This window comes from Salvelinus alpinus, chromosome 32 (assembly GCF_045679555.1).
Source record: "Salvelinus alpinus chromosome 32, SLU_Salpinus.1, whole genome shotgun sequence".
NCBI lineage: Eukaryota > Metazoa > Chordata > Actinopteri > Salmoniformes > Salmonidae > Salvelinus > Salvelinus alpinus.
Window position 1 is genome coordinate 13843717 of NC_092117.1, and position 18945 is coordinate 13862661.

General features: G+C 41.2%; 1 protein-coding gene across 1 annotated transcript in view; it reads right to left on the reverse strand.

Moving 5' to 3' along the window:
- Positions 1-18945, reverse strand: part of shtn1 (shootin 1) — a 44146-nt gene that overhangs the window by 3765 nt on the left and 21436 nt on the right. Inside the window, exons 5-16 of the mRNA XM_071380521.1 lie at positions 14527-14698; positions 14136-14233; positions 13641-13722; positions 12913-13007; positions 8812-8958; positions 7846-7999; positions 7193-7310; positions 6930-7012; positions 3130-3236; positions 2200-2250; positions 1872-1992; positions 910-1068 (exon numbers count right to left, since the gene is read on the reverse strand). Of these exons, the coding sequence (XP_071236622.1) occupies positions 959-1068; positions 1872-1992; positions 2200-2250; positions 3130-3236; positions 6930-7012; positions 7193-7310; positions 7846-7999; positions 8812-8958; positions 12913-13007; positions 13641-13722; positions 14136-14233; positions 14527-14698 (1338 nt within the window). The 3' untranslated portion in view covers positions 910-958. The remainder of the gene's footprint in view (positions 1-909; positions 1069-1871; positions 1993-2199; positions 2251-3129; positions 3237-6929; positions 7013-7192; positions 7311-7845; positions 8000-8811; positions 8959-12912; positions 13008-13640; positions 13723-14135; positions 14234-14526; positions 14699-18945) is intronic.

The window sequence follows — 18945 nt, forward strand, 5'->3', positions numbered from 1 at the left end:
AATAGTCCAATGAATTTGTGCAGGTGAGTGAAAAAAGCCCATCCTCATGGTCAACTAACCGTGATGGTCATTGTGGCGTTCTGAGAGCAAGTTGATCCCAATCCAATTGTTCCGTAACAAACACCTAGCAGAACAGCTTAACCTGTAGTTGACATGCCAAGCATTTGACTAAAATCTAAAGCTCCAGTACTACCAGTTACGATGCTATATGTGCATTTACATGCTTGAAATTCTTTAGTCTTGAAATAGATTCTGCTATAAAAAATCTTTACAATAATGCCTTCAAATAACACCTGCACAAAAAAATTATCTTGGTCCATGAAAGACTGGGGGAGTATCGAGCGAGGGGAGTAGTGGAAACAAAATCTGCCACAGTGCCCTGTAATTGCTCACTGGGAGGCTACAAGGTTAATACTGGTCTAGACAGACCAATTTAAAGACATACTTGCTTTGGCAAATGTTCAAGGCTACAAAAGCCGGCTGACGGATCCTCTCAGTGCAAACAAAGACTGTGTCAAAAATGTGGGCTTCACCTTCACCATTAAAGAAATTTTAACAAAGCCTCCAGTTGTGGGAACAAAGTATTTCATTTCACCTAAATCAATCGCCCCATGGTAATCCTTCATACAGTAGTGCACTCCCTCCCCAAAACAAAACAAGCAGCAGTGTGAAAACATCACAGCTTAATACAACATGAAGCCACGGTGCACTGGATCTCATGAGCGGCTCTAATTATTCCTGTAATCATCAGAAACAACTAGGGCCAGACTGGTTCTTACTCTAAAGGAGATTTATCTTACAGAAAGAAGTAGGTTTCTCATTTTCGATCAGTTGGGTCTTGGGACTTAAACTTCATTGTAAATCATGCAGTGATTCCAGGTGTTGAGACATCCTGTGAGGCGTACTTACCCAGGGCCCTGGGGTGCTAGTGGCAAGGACTCAGGTCAGCTGAGTGGGCCTAGAGCGGGACAGAGTCCTGGGGGTTCTGCTTGGTCTGGGGATGGTCCCCTCTCACCCTGGTGACATCCAGAACACTGCTGGGGAAGGGACGAGGTGAGGACGCCAAACCTTGACAGAGACAGACACAAACACAATCACATATAGATCCACAGTATTTCTACATTCAACAGTTGGAAATTGCTACTGTAGGCCTACAGTATGTTTACCTATTTGTCTGATTGATCTGCAGTGACAGAGAACTGATATTATTCTGTAGGTATGTTTGCAACACGGCACAACTTCTTATATGTTTCATTCATTGCAGAGGAGTGTAAAATAATTTAACATTTAACTAAATCAACTACCAGGAACCACCTCCTCAGCAAAGCAGAAAGTGGTGTCCATACTACAAAACATGGGTGGGCTGTGTGGAAGATGAGATGTCATATTTTGAGATTTGCAATATGTTGTTTCACTAAATAATTATTAAATAATTAGAACATGAGTTTGCAAATGATTGATATTTATATAACATTTACAAAAGGGGGAGGGAGTAAGGCAATAACCTTGTTCTTGCATTAATTACTGGAAATTAATTTGCCTCATATATATAGTCTCTCTCCTAAATGTAATATCACTTGTTAAATTTAATAATAACAATACAGCAAAAACAAATAGAGAAACGTTCCGTTATGATACTCTACTACGGATGGCATCTTACCTATTCCTTGTTACACAAGACTCGCTCCATGATCCCATCCTTTAGCTATTCGTACTGAAACTATTAGCAGGACATAAGACTGCCTTTGTCTAAATAGACAAAAATTGAAACAATATTGTTCGTCATCTTTACGGCCACTGAAACCCCCTCCAGAGTAAGTACGGGCTTGTCATTCTTCAGTTGTATATATTTTAAAGGAGACAAAACTCACAACTTTCCTGTGAGGTCTTGAATGCGCCCCGTCGTCTCTGTAGAACTCTCTCCAGCTCAGACTCAGTGTTTGTTGATGGAGATCCAACTTTAAGGTGGGGGGAGGGCCTTTTGAAAGTGTCCTGTACAGTTGGAACAAAAAGGGATACAGATTCTGGTATGGTTTTGAGAATAACCTCTAACAACTTAAAGTAGCTATGTATTATAAAATATTGTTTGTTCTGGTAGCTTGTATACTGTAGTGTCTAACAAATCATGGTTTTATCAACATTTTGGAAAAGAAAAGTACCTCAAAAAGGACTACTGCTATTATTAAAAGGTTCCATTACCAGAATTCCTTTAAGTTCCTGAATGGCAGAATTAGAGGGTACCCTTTCTCGCTGGTAAGAGGATGAGGACAGATGGAAAGATGGGTTTGGTAAATAAGCAGCACATATTTGACACATTTATCCCAATCACTGTTTCAGCCTACAGAACCTGTTAGCATTGTAGTGTATTTCTAGACCACTCTTCGTACCACAGAGACCAGAATACAGGTTAAAACAGGGTCATAAAATAAAAAGATGTCCACATAGTGTATAATTATTTAATTTCGCATGCAAACAGACAATTTACGCATTATAAAATAATTTGGGTAAAGTATAGGTCCTAATGGTCTCCAATTTTGAGAGAACTGTGGGCAGAGTGCTAAGTGCTACATGTTGACATGTCTTAGAGATCTCATAAGAACTTAGAAAAACAAGCTCATGCGGTAATCACATACAGCACACTGTCATCCCTGTTGGAATGTGACAATGTGTTCAAAATAGCTTCTGAAGTTTACATAGTCGTATGGACCTTATTTGTAAAATAGAGCAGTTTTTCAATTTCCTGAAGTTTCAATTATGGAGATACAAGGTTTTCTTCCGTCAGCGACGCTATGCTACTTAGAAACATACAGGCCTGTGAACATGATTTCGACAGGTCATTAAGCCTTTCACTGTGTTCCCGTTGAAACACAGCTTTTCTCTAAGGTAAACATAATGTACAGAGCTCCATGTCGACATGGCTTAGAAGTCTTACAATGTACAAAAACAAGCTCACTTCAGTACCACATACACTATTCTTAGGACACAGGTCCATGAACATGATTGTACAGGTCATATAGCCATTTCACCTGTAACAAGGAAAAAGAGTGCATTTATGTAGAAACTCAGCTTTTCTCTGAGCTGAAGTGGTACAATGTTGGTGACCCTTTGTGAGGTATATCCTGCATGTACCTGGACGGGCTTGGTTTTGTTGGGGGCCTGGCCCACGGGTCGGAGGTGAACCCCCCTTTTGATTCTCTGCATCATCTCATCCACAGCTTGTTGCCTGATATCCATATCTAGGAGTCAACACAAAAAGAGCACACAGGTTATTTATTGGATTTTGAGTACAACTTTACTTGGAGATTTAATAAAAAACATTACTTCCATCCTCCTCTATTGCTGTCTACACGTTCCATGAAGGTGAGTATTGCAGGCAAACATTACGGACAACAGTTCATACAGTGGTCTTTACAAATGGCTTCGGTACTCCTTCAACAACCATTATGTTTTTATTCAGTTCAACAAGAAAAGTTTAGCAAATTCTGCAAGAAAATACAAGTTATATGCAGCTGACAAAAGTTGGGAGATATTTAATTTAACAGCTTGTAGAAAGAAATGTAAGAACGTTGCACCCACTATGCTCCGAACAATTGAGTGGGTAAACCTAATCACCTTGTAACCTTCAATTAAGATTATACAATAAAGCCATTGTTAGCTGGCACATAACTCACATTGTTATGAAAATGTTGTCCTCCAAAGTATTCCAAAAAATATTCAAAGTATTAAAGAATTTTTGTATTTTATTCAAACGTTGTAATTAAAATGAAAAATATCATTGATGACGGTATTCAAGCCGTTCTCTTCTACCTCTAGGGGCAACCAGGTACATTAGTGAGTGCCCAATAACAGAAAATCACAAATGAAGGACTGGTAACAAAATGTTCAGAAGATACATACAAATGTATCACCCACTTTAACTATTCAAGGTTTGTTTTTTTGTTCATGCAAACAGAAGAATGCAACTTTAGAATGCAAGGTCCAATGCAGCCATTTTTATCTCAATATCAAATCATTTCTGGGTAACAATTAAGTACTTTACTGTGACTGTTTTCAATTAAAATGGTCAAAAAGAAACAAAAATTGCTTCTTTCAAAGAGCAATTTCTCAAGCAAGCATTTTGCTAGGACTGTCTGGGAACGGTCTGAGTGAGGGGCCTAATTGGACGAGCCTAATGGGAGGGATATGTAACCTGAAAACTAGCTGTTATCGGCAGAGAGGTTAAAAACTGTCTTTGTTATTGGTCTATTAACTTATACTGCCTGGTAATGTCGCTAGGCAGGCACAAAAACTCCATCCCATCAAAAAAGGTTGAAATTTCAGGCGGTCTTTTCAAACAGTTTTTACACTAAAAGGACATTATCATAATTTTCACAAATTCACAATATTATTCCAACCTCATAGTGTGGAAATATATATAATACACATAAAAATCTACTTTTTGACTGTACTGGGCCTTTAACTAACATGGCCCGTCAATGCCCAATGCATCCCCAATAAATGCTCATAAAGCACAGACTGGTGTCCTTCAACTACTCAATTATTAATGTCTACATTCCTCATACAAAAGTGACCCAACTGACCCATAGTGATTCTGGAAAATAGAAATTACTTTGAGAGCAACCTTAATTTTGGGTTAAATAATGGCCCTCAATTAAGTCGAGCTGCCATTCAATTCCACTGAGGAATTTCTACACATTGAATCGAGGAGGGGAACATTTGTGAAAGAAAAATGTATTGTATGCAGTTTTAAATGAGAAAACAATAAAACATTTGAATTTCAATTATGGATACTGCAAGAAAACCAAGGTCAGAGCACATGGTAGTCAACAAAATTCAAGATTAGACCGTGACAAGGTGATTCTACCTGAGTGAAACCTGAAATAAGAGAGAGTGGAAACTATAAACAGTCAAACTATGTGGATGGACTGAGAAACAGATGAGATTATGGATGGGACAGGTTGTACAAAGTCTGAATGTGGACGTCTGGGTACTGTATCAATAAGAGCCATGTTAGTTTAAAACATAATAGGCACCAGCCAAATAAAGTGCAACCCAAAGATCAGAGCTTCTGTGATAGTGATAGGCTCTGAAGCAATTGGGTCACAGATTCAAGTCTTCCAGACGGTACATCTTAGCTACATATAGTGCATTCGGAAAGTATTCAGACCCCTTCCACTTTTCCACATTTTGTCACGTTACAGCCTTTTTAAAAAATGGATTAAATCACCCCCCCCCCCCCCTTATCAATCTACACACAATACCCCATGATGACAAAACGAAAACAGGTTTTTAGATTTTTTTGCAAAAAAAGAAAGAAAAAACATCAATACCGTATTTACATGAGTATTCAGACCCTTTGCTATGAGACTCGAAATTGAGCTCAGGTCCATCCTGTTTTCATTGATCATTCTTAAGATGTTTCTACAAATTGATTGGAGTCCACCTGTGGTAAATTCAATTGATTGGACATGATTTGGAAAGGCTCACACCTGTCTATATAAGGTCCCACAGTTGACAGTGCATGTCAGAGTAAAAACAAAGTCATGAGGTCGAAGGAATTGTCCATAGAACTCCGAGACAGGATTGTGTCGAGGCACAGATCAAAAAATGTCTGCAGCATTGAAGGTATCCAAGAACACAGTGGCCTCCATCATTCTTAAATGGAAAAAGTTTGGAACCTTCCTAGAGCTGGCTGCCTGGCCAAACTGAGCAATCGTGGGAGATGGGAGGTGACCAAGAACCCGATGGTCACTCTGACAGAGTTCCAGAGTTCCTCTGTGGAGATGGGAGAACCTTCCAGAAGGACAATCATCTCTGCAGCACTCCACCAATCAGTACTTTATGGTAGAGGGGGCAGACGGAAGCCACTACTCAATAAAAGGCACATGACAGCTCCCTTGGAGCTTGCCAAAAGGCACCTAAAGGACTCTCAGACCATGATAAACAAGATTTTCTGGTCTGATGAAACAAAGATTGAACTCTTTGGCCCGAATGCCAAGCGTCACATCTGGAGTAAACCTGGCACCATCCCTACGGTGAAGCATGGTGGTGGCAGCATCATGCTGTGGGGATGTTTTTCAGTGGCAGGGACTGGGAGACTAGTCAGGATCGAGGGAAAGATGAACGGTGCAAAGTACAGTGAGATCCTTGATGAAAAACTGCTCCAGAGCGCTCAGGACCTCAGACTGGGGCGAAGGTTCACCCTCCAACAGGACAACGACCCTAAGCACACAGCCAAGACAACGGAGGAGTGGCTTCGGGACAAGTCTCTGAATGTCTTTGAGTGGCCCAGCCAGAGCCCAGACTTGAACCCGATCAAACATCTCTGGAGAGACCTGAAAATAGCTGCGCAGCAATGTTCCCCATCTAACCTGACAGAGCTTGAGAGGATCTGCAGAGAAGCATGGGAGAAACTCCCCAAATAAGGTGTGCCAAGCTTATAGCGTCATACCTAAGAAGACTCTAGGCTGTAATCGCTGCCAAAGGTGCTTCAACAAACCACTGAGTAAAGGGTCTGAATACTTATGCAAATGTAATAGTTCAGTTGTTTTTTCCCCCTCCAAATTTGCAAAATAAAATTTCAAAATAACTGTTTATGCTTTGTCATTATGGGTTATAGTGTGTAAATTGATGAGGGAAAAAAGCGATTTAATCAATTTTAGAATACGGCTGTAACGTAACAAAATGTGGAATAAATCAAAGGGTCTGAATACTTTCTGAATGCACTGTAGTTTACATGAAAGGGGGAGCTGTACAACAACACCCTTGAACTACTGTCCAAATGTTCAGCACAATAAAATAAATAGTATAAGGTCATACAGTGCTTGCAGTTAAACGCTACAACCGACAACATACCAAAGAGGTATGTAAGAACATTTTGTTAAAGCTCTTAAAATATAGATTGTAGGATTTTTTTCTGTTTACTGTACCTGGCTCCTTTGCTGAGTCTTGAACCACTAATGGAATATCCCTACTGATATTTTTCTTTTTGCGAATCATCAATAGCAGTGAACTGTAAAGAAACAGAAAAGAGTGAGTTGACCTTGGACCATATATAGGGCCCTATAGGGAGTTTTTCCTAACCATGTGTCCTGACCAGGAAGTAAGCCTGGTCCCCAGTATGACTACTTCAAGCAGATGTAGTTCATGTAAAATGTACATTGTAAATGATTCCCATTTGTTCATATCTCACCCGAGAGGGTTGGTGAGTGGGGCTGGTGGTGGAGGAGGGGGTGGCGGGGGCGGAGGTGGAGGGGCTGGAGCAGGCGGAGGGTTAGAAAGGGCCTGGAGCTTCTTCTGCAGCTCCTCAACTGCTCAATAGGACAAATGGACGAGTAGCATCAGCATCCATTCATTAAGGGAGGTGTAAAATACATTATATTACGAACTGAATGGAAATGGAGAATATTAACCCAAAAATGTATTCTGAACTGCTCCATGAAACACTGTTTTTAGTCCATTGCTTTTGTTAACAACTGAAGAATGTTCTGATGTACATCATCATCCATTTAGGAAAGGCTCACCATTACAAACACTTGAAATGAATGGAAATGGCTCAGAAAATGGTTAGAGAACTGCAGGTTGAGATGATTAACCTACAAATGCATTATAAAGTGCTCTAATGAAAATGTTTCTTTGCAGTCCATTGCTTTTGCTAACAAATGAAGGGTGTTCTGTGCATTTCTCTACAGTTAAAACCCAAGGTTGGCTTCAGTTGAATACATGTAGAAATCCCATTGTCAAACCATGAGAATAACATTAACCTTTTGACAAAGCCCACTCATTCCCTGCTGGGATCATGTACAGCTACTGTGTGCAGTCCTCCAATTCTGCTGTGCCACTCACCAGTAAACTTGAGATCCTTGGCCTCCACCTTAGCCTTGGAACATCTCTCCTCGTGCTCCCTCTTCTCCTCTGCCAGGAGCTCTAGCTTACGTTGTAACGCCAGCACCTCCTTATGTAGCTCTGAACCCCTGAGCTGCTCCTCAATCCCCTTCATCTGTTACCGCCAAACATTACCCATTCACTCACAATCCTACAAGATATGCTGTGTACCGGGGACATTCTTACTAAACTTGAAGTGAACGTTAGGAAATAAAGAGTATGATTTTACAAGGCAAACAATGGTTCTTCACTACAGACAGAAAAATGTTGAGGCAAAAATAGTGATAAGTGGTGCTGCTTTAAAACACACACACACACACACACGCACACGCACACGCACACGCACACTGACACAAAACAACGGAACAAAATGTAAGCTGCTCAGAGCCTGCACCACAAACAGCTCCTGTGGTGATAATTGCTGATAAGTAGCTTTGGATAGGTGCCAGTCCCAAAAAAATTATCTGCTCCTCAAATAATGTGTTAATTGTTCTTTAAATGGAGGGTATGGCTCACCTTCGCCCTAGACCAGGAGAGATCAGTGATCCCACTCTTTCCTAATTGTTTTCACCCATCCAAATCCTGCTAAGAGTGAATGGTGTCTCTGATACTCCTTATCAGTATGGACAGAGAAAGTCGCTGCCCAAAGTGCTCCATGTGACCATTGTCATTCAAAAGGTCATCTCACAGTTTAATTGATGAGCTAATCGACTTTAAGTCTTTTCAGATACACATTCATATTTTTTCCACGTGCAAAACTGGAGTAGATTTTTTCCAGATGAGGTCATATTTTGTAATTTAAAAAAATGCAATATTTGACTATGAGGGAAAAAATATCTTGGCTGACATTAGATTCTAGACACAATTTTCATCACACTAAAGACGCATTGTGTTGTTGGTGATGTGGTGTTAATGTTGATGTGTGACCTGTTGTTGGTGCTCCAGCCTCTGGCTCTCCAGGGCCTGGGTGAGCCTGGTGACATCAGTGAGGGCTGTCTGCAGGGCCTCACTGGGTGATGAGCTCTTTAGGAGAATCTGACTCTGTCTGTTCAGCTTCTTCTGCTCAACCAGCATCTGCATGGGAGGAGGATTTACACAAGGGACAGAAGCTGTCAATAAGTGTTAACAGTGTTGATACATTACTGCATGTGAAATTTGTAACACCTCAAGGGAAAATAAGTATAATCCAGCCTGTTTTAGCAGTAAATTAACCATACCTGTAGTTTTAGTGTAATAAACAAATATTTGAGTATACCGATAAAAGTACCTGAGCATGTATAGAAACCAGTGAGGCTATTCAAAATGTGTGTTTGCAGAGAGGGGGTATATTGAGGTCTCATTATGCAGCATGCATAGGGTGGTCATTCCTTTAGCTACATATGTTCTCAAAAATGATCTCTGGTGATAACACATAATGAATAGAGTGTGCCTGAATACTGATTAGATTGCAAGGGGGAAGAGTACTAATCTGGACACCATATAGAACATACATGTCATACAATCATGTGGCACTTCTAAGATATTCATGCCACATCTTAAACACAGCGGCATCACATATTCTAAAAACAGTATACCATTGGATACTGGTGTCCAATGCTACAGCTCAAATTCATAATTCATATGGGGAACGACTCTGACCCGAGTTAAGCATGCGTAAATGGAATGTAATTCCCTTTTCATGCACTTTTCTCTCTCTGCGTATTCTGACCTTGAATTTAAGCATGAGAATAGCATGCTATTCAACCGCTATTCGTTTGGGGTGGAGATGGAATAAATGAAGGTGAGGCTGAGGGGTGTCTACAGATACGTCGCATTCTGAGGTTGGCTTAATTCCATCATAATTCCACCAATTGTACGTGCGAGGAATCCATGAATAAGGTCTCGCAAACCTCTACTTTCTTTTCATGATGGAAATAACAGCATTCTCCATGCACTGTAATTTATAAAGCGATAAGCTATTAATAAGAGCTAGGTAAATGAGTAATCAGTTTGGAGAAGGGATTGTAAATACACACAGCAATTGTTTTAGATGACCTTTCCTTATAATCCCTGGAGATGATCTGAAACCAGTCATATGGAAGCAAACTGAAAATCATATCACATGACATGTATCGCGCCCCATTTTCCACAGTGAAGTAGGCTATTCAGAATTGTAATTGTGTAACCTCCTAATTTGCTGAAATAATTTTGTGCCCTCATAATTTGTGGGTAAACTTTTGAGGCTACTGTAGGGCTATACCTGTGGAGTTGATGTTCTGTATGTGCTTTAGAATGTTATAATTATATGCCCGACCCTTTCTCAGTTATATTTTACAATTTGTATCATATTAAATATTAGCCACTATCGGGAGCCACCGTAAGTTATACCCACATAATTATAACTGTCACTTTAGTGTTAGTGTTCTTCAATTTGTAGCTTACATTTTGCATCATTCCATTCCATTTCGTATACCTTTCTTTCCTCTGTCACGTCTGTGTAGTTGTCCCTGCTTTCCTCTGTCACGTCTGTGTAGTTGTCCCTGCTTTTCCCTGTCACGTCTGTGTAGTTGTCCCCGCTTTCCTCTGTCACGTCTGTGTAGTTGTCCTCCCTTTCCTCTGTCACGTCTGTATAGTTGTTCCTGCTTTCCTCTGTCACGTCTGTGTAGTTGTCCCTGCTTTCCTCTGTCACGTCTGTATAGTTGTCCCTGCTTTCCTCTGTCACGTCTGTATAGTTGTCCCCGCTTTCCTCTGTCACGTCTGTGTAGTTGTTCCTGCTTTCCTCTGTCACGTCTGTGTAGTTGTCCCCGCTTTCCTCTGTCACGTCTGTGTAGTTGTCCCCCCTTTCCTCTGTCACGTCTGTGTAGTTGTCCCTGCTTTCCTGTCACGTCTGTGTAGTTGTCCCTGCTTTTCTCTGTCACGTCTGTGTAGTTGTCCTCCCTTTCCTCTGTCATGTCTGTATAGTTGTCCCTGCTTTCCTCTGTCACGTCTGTGTAGTTGTCCCTGCTTTCCTCTGTCACGTCTGTGTAGTTGTCCCCGCTTTCCTCTGTCACGTCTGTATAGTTGTCCCTGCTTTCCTCTGTCACGTCTGTGTAGTTGTCCCTGCTTTCCTCTGTCACGTCTGTGTAGTTGTCCCTGCTTTCCTCTGTCACGTCTCTGTAGTTGTCCCCGCTTTCCTCTGTCACGTCTGTATAGTTGTCCCTGCTTTCCTCTGTCACGTCTGTGTAGTTGTCCCTGCTTTCCTCTGTCACGCCTGTGTAGTTGTCCCTGCTTTCCTCTGACGTCTGTGTAGTTGTCCCTGCTTTCCTCTGACGTCTGTGTAGTTGTCCCTGCTTTTCTCTGACGTCTGTGTGGTTGTCCCTGCTTTCCTCTGACATCTGTATAGTTGTCCCTGGTTTCTTCTGTCACGTCTCTGTAGTTGTCCCTGCTTTCCTCTGTCACGTCTGTATAGTTGTCCCTGCTTTCCTCTGTCAATTCTGTATAGTTGTCCCTGGTTTCCTCTGTCACGTCTCTGTAGTTGTCCCTGCTTTCCTCTGTCACGTCTGTATAGTTGTCCCTGCTTTCCTCTGTCACGTCTGTATAGTTGTCCCTGCTTTCCTCTGTCACGTCTGTATAGTTGTCCCTGCTTTCCTCTGTCACGTCTCTGTAGTTGTCCCTGCTTTCCTCTGACATCTGTATAGTTGTCCCTGCTTTCCTCTGTCAATTCTGTATAGTTGTCCCTGCTTTCCTCTGGCGTCTGTGTGGTTGTCCCTGCTTTCCTCTGTCAATTTTGTATAGTTGTCCCTGCTTTCCTCTGTCAATTCTGTATAGTTGTCCCTGCTTTCCTCTGTCACGTCTCTGTAGTTGTCCCTGCTTTCCTCTGTCAATTCTGTATAGTTGTCCCTGCTTTCCTCTGTCACGTCTGTATAGTTGTCCCTGCTTTCCTCTGTCACGTCTGTATAGTTGTCCCTGCTTTCCTCTGTCACGTCTGTATAGTTGTCCCTGGGGTCGCTAGCATTAGTGGATCATATTAGGGTAATGTTGTGCAATCATTTGGGACATGAAGCCTATTTGAATCATTATGGGACTCAGACCATACGTAGCAGTTTAAACCTGGAGCACAGTTCATGACAAAAACACTGTTCCATGATTAGTGAGGATTATTAGGGTAGATTTATAGGACTACTGTTCAACCCCTATTGTACACTTTACCAACCTTCAATATTTCATGGATTGAACAATAGGGCAACTTTCAGGATTAATCAAACCACTGTGCAACCGTGCATAAAGGCTCTCCAAACTTTAAAAAAAGAATGATTCATACATACTTTCCTAACCCCCAAATTTGCCTAAAATAATTTAAAAATCTACCAGCTGGTGCTGAATTGGAGATGAATATGCATATATTTAGATGGCTTTCTTTCATTGATCCCTATATTCTGAACCCGTTCTCTCTATGTATTCTGTCTACAAAATTCTAATTAAAGATATACCGTATTTAAACGGATGTCTTAAGATAAATGTACTGAAAATCCTATTGAATGAAAACTCCACAAGAAAATCTGTTGGGCAGCAACTGGGAGGGTTTTCAGCGGTTTAATTAAATGTATTCAGCGCACGCACCATGCCTGCAAAGCCCATTATGCACCTGTGTAAGGTAAGTCTAAACACCAACTACAGAGAAACACCAACAAAGTCGGAAACAACCCCTTAGCAGATTAACACAGCCACCTTGTCTGATATTAAGGCAATGGCCTGATTCCATCGTTTACTTGTTGGGAAACAGCCATGATGCATCGTATTAGTGTCTAAGTGATGAGTCAGTAGAAAAACAAGTTAATGATCAGGTGACTGCAAAATGGGATTGGGAACAAGCATATTAATCACGGTTAACCCACTGGGACCACACTGGTTGGTGTGGTCCCAGTGGAAACTACACTGAAACTACACTGAACCAACGTGGAATAGAAGTTGAATTGACGTCTGTGCCCAGTGGGAAGGAGACATGTCGAGCTGACAGAAATACCCATCCAAAGCTGCTAAGCCTATTATGGGTGCCTCGAGAGAGCTCACCTCTCGTGCAAATTTCTCTGCCTCTGCCCTCAGCTCCTTCTCCAGATCCAGGTTTTCCTGCAGGGCCTCGTACTCCTCCACGGCAAACAGCGACACTGGAAGCATTAAATATCTAATCAGAACAAGTAAAACGGCACAAAATAATCTACTGACAGCGCACCTGTTTCACCTGCATATTTCATGTGTAGTTCAAGCTTTCTTGCATATTTCCCTATATCCCTTTTATCTGGTCAGTTGGCCCTAATCTTAACACTGACCTTAACCTTAATCCCAACCCTAACTTTAGTCTTAATCCCTAACCTTAATCTGCAAACTGGTAACCTAAAATATAAATTAAAACTCTTACATTCTGTAATTAGCAGGCAGTATAAAACGTTATGGAAAACCTTGAAACTCAAGGGGGAGGGGGAATTCACTTTCACAACCAACATGCTCCCTGAAAAGCAAGCCAGCAGACCAGGACCAAATGAATAGTGATTTTGCTTTTTGATCATTTTCTGTAAGAAATATGCCTCCAGTCACTAAGGATCACCCAGCATTCACGGCATAGTGAGGGGGTAGAGGCTTCACTTGACTCTTCTTTCTGTCAAATGTAACCCCACTCAAGGTTACGCTGCACAAAAAGCCACAGAGAGTAGGACACCTTAATTTCCTTGCAGAAAGGTGGACACGGATGTTACACTAGTCTCTTTGGAGTCAAAATATTGCAGTGGAGAAGACTCTCTGACCTCTGTTGTATTTTGCCAAGATCTTCTTTTGTCGGACTGTCTCAGCAATCAAAACCATATTATCATGTTTTTCCTTCAGCAACTACAGTGAAGAGAGGAAGAGAACAAGACAGAAGAGAGTTGATTTGATTGTGCTGTTAATTGATTTCTCAAATAACTGAATTGCGACACTACTGTTAGAATACTGTAGGTGGAAATCATTCTAGGTTTCAATGTATTCTTTGTCCTAATTGTATGAATGTGCATAGGCCTACACTATGATAACATAATAAGGACATTGCACATGATTCATCTGTTTCACTGAGAGGATCAACACAGATTTTCGGATTTTGAAAAAAAAAGCTACAAAAAAAAGCTCTGACAAAGGCCAAGAGGCTGACATGTAAGCTTAAATAAAATAAGTGATACAAGCAAGAGTAGTGTGCAGCTTTTCTTTGAAACTAATAGCAACAAAAAGTATTTTTAAACAACTCCCAAATCTATATTCAGACTTACTTCTTCTCTGATGTCCCTTAGCTCGTCTCTTGTAGCCTCATGATCAATGGTGGCTTGCTTTTTCTCCTCCAGTGTCAACTCAAATTTTTTCTTCAGTTCTGGCCCATGAAAATTTGAAATAAGTACACTCAATCTTGCAATCAATGATCAATTATGTTGTATGTACTAGAGCGTAAAGAATTCCAATAGGGCCAGGTCTATCGGTCAAATAAGTAACAACAAAAGAGATCTCTTCCATTCATCAGGAATGCCATCTAAGACAACCTCTGATAGATCTGAAATCTGTGTGTAATATCAATGTATCAGTGTATGAGCCAAAGCGGTATGGACAATATTTGGAACAGCTGCTGTGGATATGTGGGAAAGGCGACAGCAGGGTGACATCCAGTACCTGTGATGGTGCTCTGGCAGTGGGCTGATAAGCACTCTTTTTCTACCTGGGTGTCCCCACTCTCCTCCTCCTCTTCTTCATCCTCCAGGCCGATCTCAGCAATGGTCTCCGGCCCCAGGTGGGCCAGGTACAACATACTCTTCCTCTTCAAGGAGCAGTTCTGCCGGTTCAACTGGAGGAAGAAAGAGAGAGAGGGAGAGAGAGAAACAGATCACCTTATAACCATATGAAAAACAGATGCAGAAGAGGCTGACTGAACTCTTTCAGAGCTTTCACATAGAGAGAACCTGGTGCATTGGATTTAATATAATTTGACTTTTTCCTCTTTTGTCATTAGCATGCAATTATGCAGGTTAGCGCTATCATCATGAATCTTGTTCTGGAGATAGATCTGCAGAGTGGTTACTAGCTGGTGCAACCGCAAAGTCATGAAATCTGATTTTAAACCTAACCTTAACCGTAACCTCAACCCTAACCTCAACCACACTGCTAACCCTAATGCCTAACCCTAACCTTAAATTAAAGGGGCAATCTGCAGTTCCTTCTTCCAATTTTAGTGTTTTAAATTATATATATATATATTAGTATTTTAAATTATATATATATATATATATATATATATATATATATATACACATATACACACATACAGTTGACGTCAGAAGTTTACATACATCTTAGCCAAATACATTTAAACTCAGTTTTTCACAATTCCTGACATTTAATCCAAGTAAAAATTCCCTGTCTTAGGTCAGTTAGGATCACCCCTTTATTTTAAGAATGTGAAATGTCAGAATAATAGTAGAGAGAATTATTTCTTTCAGCTTTTATTTCTTTCATCACATTCCCAGTGGGTCAGAAGTTTACATACACTCAATTAGTATTTGGTAGCATTGCCTTTAAATTGTTTAACTTGGGTCAAATGTTACGGGTAGCCTTCCACAAGCTTCCCACAATAAGTTGGGTGAATATTGGCCCATTCCTCCTGACAGAGCTGGTGTAACGGAGTCTGGTTTCTAGGCCTCCTTGCTCGCACATGCTTTTTCAGTTCTGCCCACAAATTTTCTATAGATTGAGATCAGGGCTTTGTGATGGCCACTCCAATACCTTGACTTTGTTGTCCTTCAGCAATTTTGCCACAACTTTGGAAGTTTGCTTGGGGTCATTGTCCATTTGGAAGACCCATTTGCGACCAAGCTATAACTTCCTGACTGATGTCTTGAGATGTTGCTTCAATATATCCACATAATTTCCCTACCTCATGATGCCATCTATTTTGTAAAGTGCACCAGTCCCTCCTGCAGCAAATCACCCCCACAACATGATGCTGCCACCCCCGTGCTTCACGGTTGGGATGTTGTTCTTCGGCTTGCAAGCCTCCCCCTTTTTCCTCCAAACATAACAATGGTCATTATGGCCAAACAATTATATATATATATATATATATATATATATATATACAGTGGGGAGAACCAGTATTTGATACACTGCCGATTTTGCAGGTTTTCCTACTTACAAAGCATGTAGAGGTCTGTCATTTTTTATCATAGGTACACTTCAACTGTGAGAGACGGAATCTAAAACAAAAATCCAGAAAATCACATTGTATGATTTTTAAGTAATTAATTTGCATTTTATTGCAGCACATAAGTATTTGATACATCAGAAAAGCAGAACTTAATATTTGGTACAGAAACCTTTGTTTGCAATTACAGAGATCATACGTTTCCTGTAGTTCTTGACCAGGTTTACACACACTGCAGCAGGGATTTTGGCCCACTCCTCCATACAGACCTTCTCCAGATCCTTCATGTTTCGGGGCTGTTGCTGGGCAATACGGACTTTCAGCTCCCTCCAAAGATTTTCTATTGGGTTCAGGTCTGATGACTGGCTAGGCCACTCCAGGACCTTGAGATGCTTCTTACGGAGCCACTCCTTAGTTGCCCTGGCTGTGTGTTTCGGGTCGTTGTCATGCTGGAAGACCCAGCCACGACCCATCTTCAATGCTCTTACTGAGGGAAGGAGGTTGTTGGCCAAGATCTCGCGATACATGGCCCCATCCATCCTCCCCTCAATACGGTGCAGTCGTCCTGTCCCCTTTGCAGAAAAACATCCCCAAAGAATGATGTTTCCACCTCCATGCTTCACGGTTGGGATGGTGTTCTTGGGGTTGTACTCATCCTTCTTCTTCCTCCAAACACGGCGAGTGGAGTTTAGACCAAAAAGCTCTATTTTGTCTCATCAGACCACATGACCTTCTCCCATTCCTCCTCTGGATCATCCAGATGGTCATTGGCAAACTTCAGACGGGCCTGGACATGCGCTGGCTTGAGCAGGGGGACCTTGCCTGCGCTGCAGGATTTTAATCCATGACGGCGTAGTGTGTTACTAATGGTTTTCTTTGAGACTGTGGTCCCAGCTCTCTTCAGGTCATTGACCAGGTCCTGCCGTGTAGTTCTGGACTGATCCCTCACCTTCCTCATGGTCATTGATGCCCCACGAGGTGAGATCTTGCATGGAGCCCCAGACCGAGGGTGATTGACCGTCATCTTGAACTTCTTCCATTTTCTAATAATTGCACCAACAGTTGTTGCCTTCTCACCAAGCTGCTTGCCTATTGTCCTGTAGCCCATCCCAGCCTTGTGCAGGTCTACAATTTTATCCCTGATGTCCTTACACAGCTCTCTGGTCTTGGCCATTGTGGAGAGGTTGGAGTCTGTTTGATTGAGTGTGTGGACAGGTGTCTTTTATACAGGTAACGAGTTCAAACAGGTGCAGTTAATACAGGTAATGAGTGAGGAACAGGAGGGATTCTTAAAGAAATACTAACAGGTCTGTGAGAGCCGGAATTCTTACTGGTTGGTAGGTGATCAAATACTTGTGTCATGCAATAAAATGCTAATTAATTACTTAAAAATCATACAATGTGATTTTCTGGATTTTTGTTTTAGATTCCGTCTCTCACAGTTGAAGTGTACCTACATGCTTTGTAAGTAGGAAAACCTGCAAAATCGGCAGTGTATCAAATACTTGTTCTCCCCACTGTATATACACACACACACACACACACACACACACATTGACCTTAGATGTACCCCATTAGAAACCCAAATATAAGCAAATTCTACTCCTTTGTTTGTAAACAATGTAAATGTTTAAAAAACGATGTACAGCCTCAAAACATGGTTCAAACTATAATTTTGATACCATGGATGGTCAATCCCTTCATCCATAGCTCTGTCCATGAGTTTAGTTACATTTCTCCAGCCACATCCCTCGTCTGTTTACCAAATTACTGGTGGAGTTCGTTATTGTTCAAGCTGCAGATTGCCCCTTTAAGACCAAAAAAGCAGTTTGTTTCCATTCATTTCTGACCCATCTAGCGGAAATCACTCACTTCTGCCTCCAGGACAAGACTTATCCCAATAAACATCAACCTGCTGCAATTACAGTCAAACTATTATAGTTGTATTATAGTAAAGTGTCATGCACAGATAATAGGAAATGTGGCGCAAGATATGTCAGATAAAATGTTGGTCCGATTTCTTCATTCATCGTCCCGTCAATCACACTGTGCCTGTAAGTGGCATCGGGGAAGGATGCACAAGCAATAATCAGCCATCTCAATACAAAGAGCCAGGGGAAAGGCCTGATGACAATGTATGTCTGCTTTTAGACACAATCACAGTATTTTATGAAACACATCTATTTACAGTACATCCCTCATTCCTATGGCATGCTGGACTTTGTATCCCTTTTCTTGACAAATTCCAAATTTGATCAGTTCAGCCTAAGCCATCCATATTGAACTGGCAGTATGAAACGTTCACATTTTTTGGTTCTATCATCAAGACGTCCCTTGTGCCAATTTAGGCATACTACTACTAAGTAAAGAATAATGAAGCCTAAGGCAAGACGATGGATGAAAATGACGCACATTTGTTGATGTGATTTGGGACAGAAAGTGAGGAGAAAAAGGAAGCAGAGCTATAAAAGAGGCATGTATTAATGACATCCTAGTCAGTGCAGAATGCAGCAATTCCATCTTCTGATGATGCCCTTTAAAGCGCATATTTTAAAAATGCAATCAACAATACATAACACAGAATCATAGTCTTTGATAATAATCTACTATTGATGAGAGCGAATGTATGAAATTACATACTCAGGCATGCTCGCAGGAAGGCTATCCGCGGCGCTTCAGAGGTCACGATTACAAAGTCACAGCCCCCTCATCTTCCTTGAGCAAACATCAACACAAAACATCTGATTTGACTGGCGACAAATAGCAGGCTCACGCTATTATTGCTTTTTAATTCAAAATGTTGGAGCGTTTACGATTTTTCTTGAACTTTTTTTCTCTCTGGCTTTCCTTGTGTGGTGTTGGCAGGCAAAATTAGCAGCACTGGGCTCAAGAAA